This window comes from Ostrinia nubilalis, chromosome 17 (assembly GCF_963855985.1).
Source record: "Ostrinia nubilalis chromosome 17, ilOstNubi1.1, whole genome shotgun sequence".
In the NCBI taxonomy this organism is placed as follows: Eukaryota; Metazoa; Arthropoda; class Insecta; order Lepidoptera; family Crambidae; genus Ostrinia; species Ostrinia nubilalis.
Genome location: NC_087104.1, coordinates 2,993,698 through 3,007,904, shown reverse-complemented (window position 1 = coordinate 3,007,904; position 14,207 = coordinate 2,993,698). Strand labels below are relative to the sequence as shown.

General features: G+C 34.3%; 1 protein-coding gene across 1 annotated transcript in view; it reads right to left on the bottom strand.

The window, feature by feature from the left end:
- LOC135079833 (hemocyte protein-glutamine gamma-glutamyltransferase-like) overlaps positions 1-10,203 on the bottom strand; it is a 29,025-nt gene extending 18,822 nt beyond the window's left edge. Inside the window, exons 1-4 of the mRNA XM_063974448.1 lie at positions 10,071-10,203; positions 4,648-4,734; positions 1,966-2,096; positions 1,099-1,217 (exon numbers count right to left, since the gene is read on the bottom strand). Of these exons, the coding sequence (XP_063830518.1) occupies positions 1,099-1,217; positions 1,966-2,096; positions 4,648-4,718 (321 nt within the window). The 5' untranslated portion in view covers positions 4,719-4,734; positions 10,071-10,203. The remainder of the gene's footprint in view (positions 1-1,098; positions 1,218-1,965; positions 2,097-4,647; positions 4,735-10,070) is intronic.
- Positions 10,204-14,207: the final 4,004 nt, after the last annotated feature.

Genomic DNA, 14,207 nt, shown 5'->3' with positions numbered 1-14,207 from the left:
TTATTACAATTGTTACGGTCATTCATTATTGTATAATTTGTTTCACTAAAATGTAAAGTTTATCATAGTTCATGTTTCACTAACTGATTTGATTAATTATAAAGACGAACAATATTTCAGTTTTATAAACATTGGTGTGTTTAGAACTTGAATATCTTAAGACTTGATATTGAGTAACCTGAAATTAAAGATTTCAAATTATTTCTGTTAGGTTAATAAATAAGATGATATACACTATCTTAGATGTAAAGTGTTTAAGACTAAGTTGAAAGATTGATATAATAAGATGATAACTGTAAAATGTGTAAAAATGTAAAATGAGATGTGTACTATGTCAGGAGGCAAAAATCTAAAATGTTAAGGATTTCATGTAAATTATAAGAATAGTAGTTTACCGTTAGATGTTTATTTAAGTAGTTATTTTCAAAGTTTGCTTTGTATAAGAAGTTAAATGTAACATAGAGTTTGAGTTGTAAACTATTGTATGCTTGAATAAGTTTTTATCTACAAAGTTAGCTATGTATAAAGTTTAAGATGTTGTTAGGAGATGTAACTAAAGTTTAATGAGTTGAGTATTTACAAAGTTTAATGATGTTTAATGAAAGTTAGTGTTTGTAGCCTAAGATTGTCTGAGGACAGACAAAGACAGGATTGCCGAGAGTGTAGGATTGTAACATCTATGGTGTAAATACTCTATTGTTTTAAACTCTTTGGATGAACGAACGAGTGTGAGCGAGACGAACGTATGGAGAGTGAGTGAGAGGGAAGGAAAGGGGTCATGGCGGCAAGACGGTTATGAGTAAGTGTGGCTCTGTATTTTATAAAAGAAGAATAAACATATTGTTGGAAGAAACTGATTTTCCTTGCGAAGCCCCGTCCCTACATAACTATGAGGTCTGAGGTCTCACAGTGCGCGTGGACGCATAGGATGACACACGGACCAATCACAGAATTCACAGAGCTCTATTCAATGATGTGCGTTCGATTTGCTGCTTCACTTAAGCAAGCATCGTTTGTGAATACGGGTGTTAGTGGCTACGAACATCCAACACCAAGTGATGTTGACCAACTTTTAAGTAAGTACTTTATGTTAGTTACCTCAAAGGACACAGTTCCCTCCTGCACATCCAGGATCTTGGCAGTCCAGGCGTGTTTGTCGTGGACAGCGTCACGTCTCAGGAACACAGACCCTTGGGTGTCCATCTGAGGCTTGTCACCTGTTAAAGAGATAAGATGTAAAATCATCCGGTTTTCTTGAAATATGGTATAGTCATGGTTACTAATATTCCCATAAGGAGAAGTCAACTTATGTTTGTGGTAAGAGTGGGTTTCAATGCAATATCCAGCTGTCGAAGAGGATCTAACCGCGACCTCTTGGAAGTCAGTAGTCGGTTAAGATACCCAGTGGTGTAACTATACCGTCCGAGGCACGTGGCAAATTCTAGGGTTTTTTTTTCAGGGTGGCCCCCCGGGACCATCCATTCAGGGACTTGGGCCAGGGCCTCCTCGGGTCGGGGGCCCGTGGCAGTTTGCCAGCCCTGCCACCCTATAGTTACGCCGTAACCATTGATTTATTGACCCTGTGTTTATACATCTACATAACTCTGTAGTATCACTTTCCATTATGTGAGGCCAAGAGCTTCCCCATTGTGGTTAAAAAATGCAATGAACTCCATTCATTGACGGAAACTTTTAGCCTTCTAAAGATAGGTATTACTATTTACATAGGATTCGAACTCCTCCTATGTTCTTCTGATTAATTTCGTTGCGGGTCCAATGACAGTTTAACTTTCCCCCGGGACAAACTTGACCTTCATTGGTTGGATTTTTGTGGCGGTCAAGCTGTAGATCCTGGCTACACAGGAGTTGCAGTGGTGGGAACGAGAGGTGGGAATAGTCCCGATATTTACATAGGATTCCCTACTACTTAATAGCCTTCAGCTCTGTCGTAATCAATTTACTTACCAAGAGTGAACAGGAGTTGGATCATGTCGTTCTCCTCATCGAAGGGCCTGGTGAACCGCACCACTCCATTGAAGGGAGTGCCTCGCCGCACGATGGCGGTTGTGGGGTTCTCTTCGTTCACTGATTCATATCTGGCAAGAAAAACAAAAGCATAACATACTTATTTGTTTTTTTGTACAGCAGCGTCAAATAGTTCGTGACAAGTGCCCAAAAAGTTGACAACACAACCTATTCCAAGACAGGCTGGGTTGCACCATTTTACTTTAACTTTGACAAACGTTAAAAATCTGTCAAACTCCATACAAAAAGCACCGGTTACAGTAAAAGTTACGGTCAAAGTTAGGTGGCGCAACTCAGCCTTAGAACTTTAGAACTTTTTGCTTACTTTGGTTGTCACGTGTCACGAACTACTTGACGCTGACTACCTACTCGTACCTACCCACTTAATTAAGAATCAACAGCTCTCTACAGTTTCCAAATTGAATCAATGCTTGATTAGAATTGTCAATGAATATGGATACCCGAGCCATTTTTGGTCTTTGTTAATTACCTAGTACCACGATGAATTTAAAGTGTTTCATCCGTGCTAGGGGGTAAGACAGTATTTCAAATGTTAATACCTGCCAACCAAAAAAAGGAACAATTTACTCATAAAATAAACTTTTTGTTAAAATCAGAAATACTCGCAATATTTATCTTTATCTTTTATTTATACCATCTACAATGCATTTTATTAGTTCTCTTAAACACGATAATAATAATCAATTACCTCATGGCGGATAATCCAGAAGGTTGCCTTTAAATAAAACGTGATGCGACTAAAAGTGTATTTCTGCATAGAGATTACATTATTAAAATAACAATGTAATGTTATTATGCAAAATCCAGTCTGTGCGTGTAAGGTTAACTATAAGTCTTGCATAGCAAAAAATTAAAACAAGATAAATATTTTTTATTGTTTTGTACTAAGTTCTTCAAAGCTACATTCCTCTGCCAGTACTAAGTAGAGGCAGTTTGCTGAACTAGGTATCTAAGATATTTTTATGTTACCAAATAACTAGGAAACAAAATTATTATTATTGTTAATAAGGAGTTTAGTAATAACAATAACAGTTTTGAAACTGACAACTACGAGAAATACCGTAGAATGGGGTTACTTTGAATCACGGGATGACTTTGATCGAAACTTCCATTTTGTATAAAATCACGAATTGCGTAAAACGAAACGCAATTAGGTAGGTTTTTTTTTTAGATTAGTAACACTGAAGAACTGTCAATTCCTTTTTTGAGAACACGCGGGAAATTCGCCTATAATTTTAATTAAAAAAGGTTAATATAATGTTCTTTCTTTCTTTCTTTCTTTCTTTTCAGCCAAATGACGTCCACTGCTGGACAAATTCTCTATTCTCTATTTATAGCTAAACAATTGTGTTGCAAAACTTCATGTGTACTTATTTATGTGATAGTAAAATGAAATTTCTAGATATACTCCATCATGTGGCCTATGATCGAGTATCCCATACAGTGCTTAATGTTTTTCTAACTTCAAAGATAATGGAATGACTTGAGTTTGTTTGATGCGGGGTGTCATTGATAGGGTATATGGTGCGAGATTGATCAAAAATGATCAAATTATCCCCAGAGACTATACTCCTCTTTAAATGGTAATATCCACTGGTAGTCGAAGGTTTCAAATTTTTGGAATATAAAAAAGAATTCAAATTGGTTCGCGATGATATATCTGAAATTAGGAGAAGTGAAATAATTAATCTACCTGCCAAAACCAAAGCCTTTTGCAATTCTGGATAGTAACGTTGAATGTGTCCAATTTTTTTTATATTGATATTGCAGAACTTGTATGACTTAAGTGAATTTATATGACTTTTCTTATTGTTTTGATGCATAAATTTAATATTATTGATTTTTTAAGACAAATTATTTTTATAATTATTTTTTAAATTTTATTTTGTAAAGTTTAACTATTTCTAAGTTCTTTTCGATCGTAAAATCAATAAATAATACTGATTGAATGCTAAAATTTTAATACAAACATTTTAGTAACGAAATACAGTTAATTATTTGATGACTTTTACTAGATCAAAGTTACCCCATATGACAAAAATGTCAATAACTATTTATCCCGTTGGCAGATTTTAATTTTTTTAAATCTATTGGTATTATAATTGTGGTTACTTTCTATTTACGCAATAAAATCTGGGGATATCAAAGTAACCCCATTCTTCTTTTAGCTTTGATCACATACTTTTTATTTTTTTTTCTCAAAATTGAGCTACATTTTTTCATTTTTTATTACACGAATCGAGAGTACTATAAAAACCGATTATTAGACTTTTTTTGTATTTTTTTACACCCACAAATTTAAAAGATATGGACCTTCAAAGTTCAAAATTGGCCAAAGTAACCCCATTCTACGGTACGGCACAATTCACTGGGTTGTTTGTAAGAAATCGCTTTCCAGTGATACCCTAAATTGTACTATTAAAATCACTTTTCACGTTTGAGTGGTATGCAATTAAGAGTATTGTTCATGCAACCAAAATAACTACATAGTAGTCCGGTTAGCAAACCTCTAGATTAGACTACACAAGACGGCCTACCTACCCGACCTACATTCGTATTTATGTTTCTAAACATTGTTTCAGCAAACTATGTATAACTTACTTGATTGTATTGTGTGTTTGAGCATTCTCCTGTGGGTAGAAGTGAACTACGTCGACCAGTAGCGGGTCCATTGTTAATACTTATTATCTGAAACAAAGAGAAACTGTAAATAAACCAGGAAAAAAAGAACAAAAAAACTGTAGAGTTAATATCGTTGCACACTCTTTATAATTTCCTTGAATCTACATTTTAAATGTGTTCTGAGAGTTTACATTATAATTATGTAAATAATTCAAAATTGATTGTGAAATGATTTTTTTATGTGCTTGGTACCCAGAAAAGCTTACTAGCTTTTACCCGCGACCTAAATGATAAGGGATGTCGTTGGGCACAATTTTACGATTCTGGGATACATTTAAAGTTGGATTTCGTATGGTTTTCTTCAAGTTCATAGTTTTTGTGAGCCAGTTTTTGTAGTTTCTCACCGTTAAATTACGAACTTCTTCTTGTCGTGTCGACAACGAACCTACACAGCGTCAGCCCAAAACTCCGCCACAAGAGTGACGTTGTCAGTAGCCTTCATTAAATCTTCCTGCGTGCAGTTATATAATTACGAACTGACGTCCAAAACAATGCATCAGGTATAAAGTACGTAACTCTACATTGCGCGTGACTCAAAATGGCAGGAATTTAATCAAATAAATATTATGAATCCGTTCAAAGCTATGACTGAATAGTAAGATTAGAATAACTTCTGCATCAGTAATTCAGGTGTAGCTTGCCAACAGTTCTGTAAATCAGAAGATGATCGCTGACCATCGGTGATGCAATTTCTTGATAATCCGAAGGCGTATCTATATCCGTCGGTTGTCTGTGCCATTTTATTATCTAACAATATTCCCAAAGTTAGTTTTACAGCCGAAGCACAGGTGTTTTTAAAATAATAGTTTATAGTACCATTAGGCTAAGTGCCTTTATAATATTTTTTTTGTTTTCTATAGTAGGTAATAGCACTAATAATATTGTGAGCTAAATTAGGCATCTTGAAAATCTTTTTCTTCTTGAAATCTTCAAGAGATAAGACAAGATTAAAAATTTTTGCAACATAGATCTTACAATACCAAGGTGGATAGTGCCGAACTAAATATTACTACGTTTTTTCCTTTTAAATGCATTTGGCAATTGATCGATCATACATCGTGTCTGCAATTCCACATAAATAAATAATTAACACCATTTGAAACATTATATATAATATGTAAAACGTAAAACCGCAGACATGACAAGTCCTTGTTTACATTCTAATGCACGTCGCCTTGTCAACCGCACCGGCGCGCGCGCATCGACGCGTCATAGCTAATCTTTCATTCATCACCTAAGTGTAAAATAATTAGTGATGTGGTGTGAATGATGAATGAGGATATTTTCATTATAACAAATATCTTTGCCTTTAACGAGGATATTCATAGAAACGTACCTATACATTGTACTGCATGCAGTGAACAGTGTTTCACATGTGAAAGCACAGTGTCAAATAAATAAAACCAGACCTTTGCTCAATTAGACATCGAGTTCCAAAAATATCAGTCAGGTCAGACGGCCTACTCTAACTATGTCCCTCAATGCTCAATCTCAGTTGTAGATTCTATCGTGTGATAGATCTAAATATTAATTAAAACTCAAACAATCATAGAGTTCAATCTGTCTAAAATAAATAAATAAAATAAATCTACGCGTTTTGAGCTTCGTTTCGTAATAGGTATGCTTTAAACCTTTAACCGGTAAAGAAAAAAATATTTTTATGTTGTCTCACCAAACCTCAAAATATGGTGGCATCAATTCTGCATCTACCAGTAAAGGCTTAAAAGAACTGTATATTTGTGTAGTAGCTACACAAAATATTTACAGTTCGTATCCCTGACCCATCACTCGCGTCGGTGCAAGCGCAACTCTGATTCATCCATTGGCGCCACACCGTACAGTTCATTCAGAAATTCAGTTAATTGATTACAACTTATTATGTTATGATTACGCTAAATAATGGTGTCCGAGTTTTCTTAGTCCGCGGTAAACTTTACATCAAAAAATTTTTTTTTTTTTTTTTTTTTTTTTTTTTTTTTTTTTTTTTTTTAGCTTAGTATTAGCTAGCTTAATAGTATAAGATCCCGCTATACAACGACCTTCACCGAGATTGGCAACACTGGAAAATGTTGTTTTTCCAAACGATACTCCTCAGCAAACTACGTAATCGCTCTGTACAACTCGACTTTCCCAAATGTTGCCAACTGCCCAAAAAATGCATTTGAAAAATCAGAAATCTGAAACTTTTTACAAAATGGCCGCTCACTCGGTGGCCATCTTGATTTTCTGAATTTTCGGATTTTTCCCATAATTTGGATCGTATAACCGACCAAACCCCATTTTTGGATTTTTTCTACCATATCTCCTTCTGTCCGTTCTTAACTTTAAAGACACCCATGTCGAAAAAAAAAACTTTTCCCCGTAGCTGCCAGTGTTGCCAGGTGATCGAGATGAAAATGGTCAAATATCATTTGCACGACCCTTTTGCAGGAGGCGTCATCCAAATTTTTGACCGGAAGTCGTTATTTCCACTTTCGACATTTTTGGACCAAATCTCCCAAAGCATGGCAACACTGGAGGAATTTCTTCACCCAAGCGATACCTCTTGACAAGACACACAAACGCCTCATACAACTCGTCTTTCCCAAATGTTGCCAACTACTCGAAAAATGTCACCTTTCAGTTTTAATTTCACTTTACAAAATTCGACAACCGTCATTCAGGACTGATTTTTCGCAGGCAACCCTATACCACCGTGTTCATAATGAAATAATCTTTATTTTCATTTAAATTTGATTAAATTATCAGACCGGTGCAAAATGCTATATCAATTTACCTGTTTATACCTGGCAACCCGAGAGTTATGACTGGAAAAGAATAGGCAACCTAACGTTTGCATATTCTATGGGCTTCATACTTTCGATTGGTATGGAGTTTGTTTAATAGTCAAACCGATGAAATATTTAAAAAAAAATCTATTTTTAATGATTAATTAATCATATCCTGGACTGAAATTTATTAGGCAACCCATAAGCAATATAATTATTGACATGTTAAATTAAATATAAAATATGTTTCATCAAATAAGCATCTCGGTGAAGGTCGTTGTATAGCGGGATCTTAGACTATAACGGATATACTACTTATATACTTTTTTTTTAAATACATACATATTATACATAGTAACACCCAGACCCGTCACAGAAATTAACCCATTTAGACCTACCGTACCCTATGTGGTACAGTATCTTTTTGAAAATATTTTGAAGTACCAAACTGTCGTAAATTTCTAAAAATGATGGTGACAGTAAGCTTAAAATGATTATTTTACATAAAAATATTTAAAAATATGTTTTAACAAGTGGTTTCGGAAATATTTATGAAATCCCTCGACAAAAAATAAAAAAAATATTCACAATGTATTCACGAAGGTATATTTCTTATTATTTATGGTAAATCATGTTATTTATCAATTTTATTTCAAAAATAGAGTACAATAGATATCATGACTACTAATAAAATATTATTGAGATTATTTTTATACGGTTTATTCCAGTCTAAAATAGGTGTACCGTATAAGGTACAGTAGGTCTATGCATGAGCAAATCATGCCAGAAAATATAATTTATTTTTATTATTTTTATTTGTTTTAGGCTATTGATGCTTCACTATATTGCCACAAATCATGAAAAATTTGACAATTTCAGCAAACATAAAGCAATCTTGGTATTTTTCTACTGCTGTCTTGTCAGATGACCGCTAATAATGATCACGAACGATAATGATGACGAAGATTCAGGCGATAAAGATAGTGTCAATGTAAATAATTACCCTCAGAGTTTTCTTCGATGGATTTGCTGAATTTCCATCGTCGCGTTGCTAAATGCGATTATAAATACCACTAAACGTAACAAGTCAGAAGAAGCCAGGTCTTCTTCAGCTATCCTCACTAACTTCGGAGATGGTAGGAAATAAGAATCAAACGTGGTTAGTATCACAGAAAACGTCTTACAAGACATTCCAAGTATGATACTGGTGATAATATGATTTTATTTTTAATTTTTATCATACAAAAATAAAAAAAAACTTGTTTGAACAACGAATATGTTTTGCATGCTTATAGACCTACTGTACCCTATATGGTACGGGCTCCCCACGGCCCCCTATTTATGGATTATTTTTTTAAATATTTTTTTTATGATTTTTATGCTTCCCTTTGAAAGTTTTTGCTGAAAAATCAAATTTTATTTACAAAAATAATTATCGGTCTAAATGGGTTAAAATTCATCATTACAATTTCTGCCCGGCCGGGAATCGAACCTCTTGGCATAGTAGTCCGTTCTGAACCACTACACCAAACGGCCGACAATTATTACTCACGGCTTGATGTTTTGGCTGTATTGTTAGAGCCGTGGTCAAAAGCAGGCTTAATTTTAATTGAAATGGAAGGCGAAAAAATCTTATACACCATTCGTTTTTCAGTAAAAAATTCTCATATATGGACTGTCACTAAATACTAATTACCTACTATTCGCTATAGCTATGGAATGCACTATTTGTACATAGTGCAATACTATGACGTTTCTATTACATGAGTGGGTGCAGGCACGCTTCTATGATGTAAAAGCTTTACTCACACGTGAGTAATCGATTTGTAACAATTTAGCAAAAGTCAATTGAATTCAGAAAACTTCAAAAAATGATTTAAAAATGATTTACCTTGAATCACAAGCCGGACGTATCTTTTGCAAACATTTCAATGTAGGAAAAAATAATAGAGTTGTAGATGAACTGATGCCCGTTTTCAATCAATTCCTAATTTTTAAGTGACCCCTATGAAAACAAAATGCCTGTTATGTGTTAAAATAGGGGTCACTTAAAAAAGGGATTGATGGTGAAAGCAGGCATGAAACTTTCAAAGAGGAATAACAATAAACATTAATGTATCCCACAAGCATGTTTTCATGTAAAAAATGACAGTTATAAGGTAGAGTTAAAGCTCCAGCTGCAATCTTCATATAAATAATGCATACCTAAACGCTTCCATGCTGTAGTTAAAGTAAAAGTTAAATTGTAACTCCATGTAAGAAAATATTATTATGTATTGATATTTCGGACGTTTATCTAACTTTGATTCGTACCTTACCTACTTATGTACTTTACACATTCAAGACAATCGGAAAGCTCAACTTAGTTTCTGCATGAACTTTTTAAATTATTTACTCACTAATTTCGAAAAAAAAAGCTATAACATTAGCGTTAAAGTGTCAATGGAAAATTTGAATTCACAAAAAACTAGTTTCGTCTTGTATGTTAAATTCTACTGTCTTAAAAATAAAGTCGCAATAAATTAACATTTTCACACGCACGAAGAACCGAAAAATAACGGAAAAAAAAATTACCTTTAGCTAAAACTTTCACAAAACACTATCACAGCTTCCAAACTATCACACTCGCGTAATATGTATAATTGTATACAGACGTGTATACTTGTGTATATTCGTGTATATTTAGAGTTGCTCGACTGAGCAGCGCCGGCGCACTGAGGCGAGCCGCGGGCGACGCGAGTATATCTTATGAGAAGTGTGGACAGCTTAGGGTAACCATGAGATAAGAAAAATCGCGGATTATTGTACACAACAAATATTTTCAGAAATAATTATTTTTTTTGCAACGAGGCAGGCTGATGCGCTTCCTGATAAAATCTTACCGATGATTTTATACGACAAACGTATGAGCTTATCACGCGATAAAATCTTATCGCGGCGCGCATTCTAGACCTACAGATATCAAAGCATTAAAAGGTATGTGTCATTGTTTATTTAAATACGCAGTAAAATAAAAACTTTGGCATAGTGCCTAAATTAGTCTGTTATTGCCATTTTGAAGCCAAAGTAATTTCAGCGACTTGAATTAAATTTTATTCTTGTAAGAACTTCGAAATACATACTTATCTTAGACCTCCGTTAATCTATTTGTTTTAAATTAAACAAGTCGGCTGTTGATGACTACTTATACACTTAAAAGTATACGCAAGCAATTTAAAAGCGTGTGCGACGCCGAATCTTGTTTGAACCAACATTTTCCTCATAAACCATGGTCACCCTAAACACACTGGTTATCGAATTTTATAAATACACGTAATGTGTTGTGTGTCAGTCCCAAAGTTAAGTCGAATTCTTATGACACCAATGTGTAATCAATCCATGTCAATGACATACGAAGCGTCATAGACTCGTAGTAAACATATGAGGTAGGTACTTTCCTGTTTCTATCGCAGAGCAATGCCAATGCCGAATTACTCGAACTGTTGAATATAAACGATGGGGTTTTCTAGTTAGTCATACATGCTCAATTGTATATCATTACGAATATGGGATCTAAAGTCACTAAGTATAAGTGGTGTGTCTGAAGTCACGTCTTCACTCATTTGGTTGCATGTCTCTAGGTTTTAATCCGAGTAGCTAAACTGACGTTATTAGAGCAACGAAATATCCTCTACGATAAAAATGAGAAATGAATCGAGATTTGCATTGTAACGATAAACAATTCATTTTTCCATTTTCTTATAATTTTCTTTGCATTGCAAAGTTTGCAAGTCTAATGACAGTTAACTTTCTCCTGGTACTAACTTAACCTTCCAGTAGATTTTGGCTAAAAAGAATAAATAGGAGTACCTATCTGGACTGAGTTTGAAAATCACTTACATTTTAATTACTTTAATATCAAAGAAACACACTAAAAAGTTGAATTTAATCAGTGAAAATCACTTACATTTTAATTACTTTAATATCAAAGAAACACACTAAAAAGTTGAATTTAATCAGTACCAATGACGTCGTTTTTGGGGAAAATGTTAATTTATTTAATGCCATTAAACCACTGAATATAATACATTTTCATAAACAAAAACAAGCGATAAGTAATTTACGATGTTCATAAAAAATATGAAATATTATTTTGCACTACTGAAGTTCAATGACCTTTTAACTGTTAATATTAGCATTGACTAATCAATAATAGAGAGCAGTGGAGGTTCAGATAATACTGGTACCACAGTGCTCGTACCTCAGATCATAGAAAGAGAATAGATATGAAGTCGCGCGTAACTACAACGAGAACCAGTGTCCCCACATTTCCCCCACCACAGCTCCCACACACACATTCAACTGTGTAAAAACAAAGCGACTGAGAGTCTACGACAACATGTGCAACCGGCTTAAAAGTGCTGTGATTGGCCATAAGGCATGGCTTCTGGCCAATCAATGGCCGCGTGACGTGACGCACACTTTGACAACTAGTTAGTGAGAGAACAAAGATAAAATGGAGTCGACAAAATATCGATACTATAAATCGCTAGGGGCAAGGCTCGAAACTGATTTCACAAAATGCTTATGTATGAAAACCTTTTTATTATTATACGTTATTATTAACTACTATCACCCATTTATTTTTTAATTATGGCGATCTGCGTACCGCATATGTTTATCAAAAATAATGACTATTAGGCTTTCAACTAGCTCTTATAGTAATTACATAGTTGACAGTTACTAATTACTTCTACTGTTATTATTTTTTTGTAAAATCTTATAATCGCAAGTAACACATCATTTTTTAATTTAAAATTACAAAATAGAAAATTATAATTTACTTCTATTTATCGATAATAGGAAACCGCATTAGAACACGAGCACGGCACTATGTTACGACCGGCACATGCGGCTGTACTGTTTATTTTCACACGACAGTGGATATCGGAAGAAATTAAATACATTGCGCAGTAGTTGAGCATGACATAAAGTGGTTGCTAACTAAATCGTCAATGTACAAGCGTGTTAGAATTTTTATCACCACTGATTTCGATATCGCAGTAACTGTTACGGCACTGAATTCGTTCGTAAAAATGTTTAGTTTTTTTTATTTATAAGCAAAATACCAATGGATTTGCAATACTTACATGTAGTAAATGACTCCATTGTTCCTGTAGTTCTTCGTTTCACTTGTTTTATTGCACGTAACGACGCATTATCCAAAATATCGGAGAACATATCCTTAGTACGACTGAATCGCGACTAACCTAGCTACGCGGCCGATGTTCGTTTCTGGGCATATCGCGGAGACACGCGCCACGCCCCCGTTTCACATCTATTCCCTTCTATGATCTGAGGCTCGTACTTATTAAAAAAGTCCGCTTGAAAGAAAAGGATAGTCACGCCTCTAAACTTTTTCAAGTTTACTATCTAACAAACTTTTTGAACTGTACAATATTCTAGATACCCACACGATATCTTTTAGACAGAAATTAAGTGGTTGGATTATAGAACTAATACTTGTTATGACAAAAATAAATAATGAACTAAAAAAATAACTCGCCTTGACAACTTTAGCACCACTATTAGATAAATTTTATCGAGCGGAACAATATTTCTGTCAGACATCAAAAAATAAATCCGAATGAAAGTTGTTTTCAGTCAGCCTACGTTATAACTATCATGGTTAAATCTAGACCGGATTTTTGGGTCTACGCCAAGCCTGCGATCCTGGAGTCACTCGAAATCTATCATCACTAACGAGATATCATATCGTAAAATGTAGAGACACCGATTATTCTTGAAAGACCGATTGTTAAAAACTATCTAACAAATCAACTATATAATTCTTATGCAGCATATTTTTATGAAAGAACAGGTTGTAACTCTCTATCACAGACAGCATGACTGATATAAAAGCATTAACTAATGGATAGAGACACAAAAATATTATATCGAGCTCGTAGTAGCTGATATCTTAAGGAAAAACACTCGCATTTTCTTTGTTTGACTTTCAACTCTTCATCCTTTTAGTATAGGTACAAGTACTACGTCCAAGATGAACTGCAGACCACAAACTGCAAGCCACCACGGTTTCTTTGACTTTTTCTTTTTCACTGCAGTCAACCGCAGCCTCAGCTGCAGTGTCGCCTGCAGTTGCAGTCCCATCTTGGACTTATACCTTATGTGAAATTGAATGTCATAGAACGTTACTACATAGGTGTGTCCGCTCTACTTGTTTTTCTACCGATTTTGAGGATTGTTCCCAAAGGTCGATGTCATCTAATTAAGGTGACAAGTTTGAAACTACAAATAGATGAAAGTGCTTTGAATGCTCTTTGATAATTTCCTGCTTTTTATACTCATTTGCATATAAATTAATGCATTGAAACTTCTTAGGAGCTTAATGATAAAAGAAAGTTTGAAGTGTTTAGTTTAGTCTTTTTATTTTTTATTTATGTCTACAAGAAAATGCTTAGGAATCAAACTTAATTCAGTGATGTGTCAGATGTGTGTGTATGTACTGCAATAAATGTTTAATTTTCTTCTTTTTTTTTAATAAAATATTGGTTTAAATACTTTAAACACTACGTGGAAAAAAAAACAATTAAAACCACTATGCCATTGTTTTGAAATGACACGATCGACTTACAGTAGGTACCATAATTAGTGATTAAATTGCCTTACTTGGTTTTTGACCATAAGAGCTGGAAAACCTCCATGATGAAT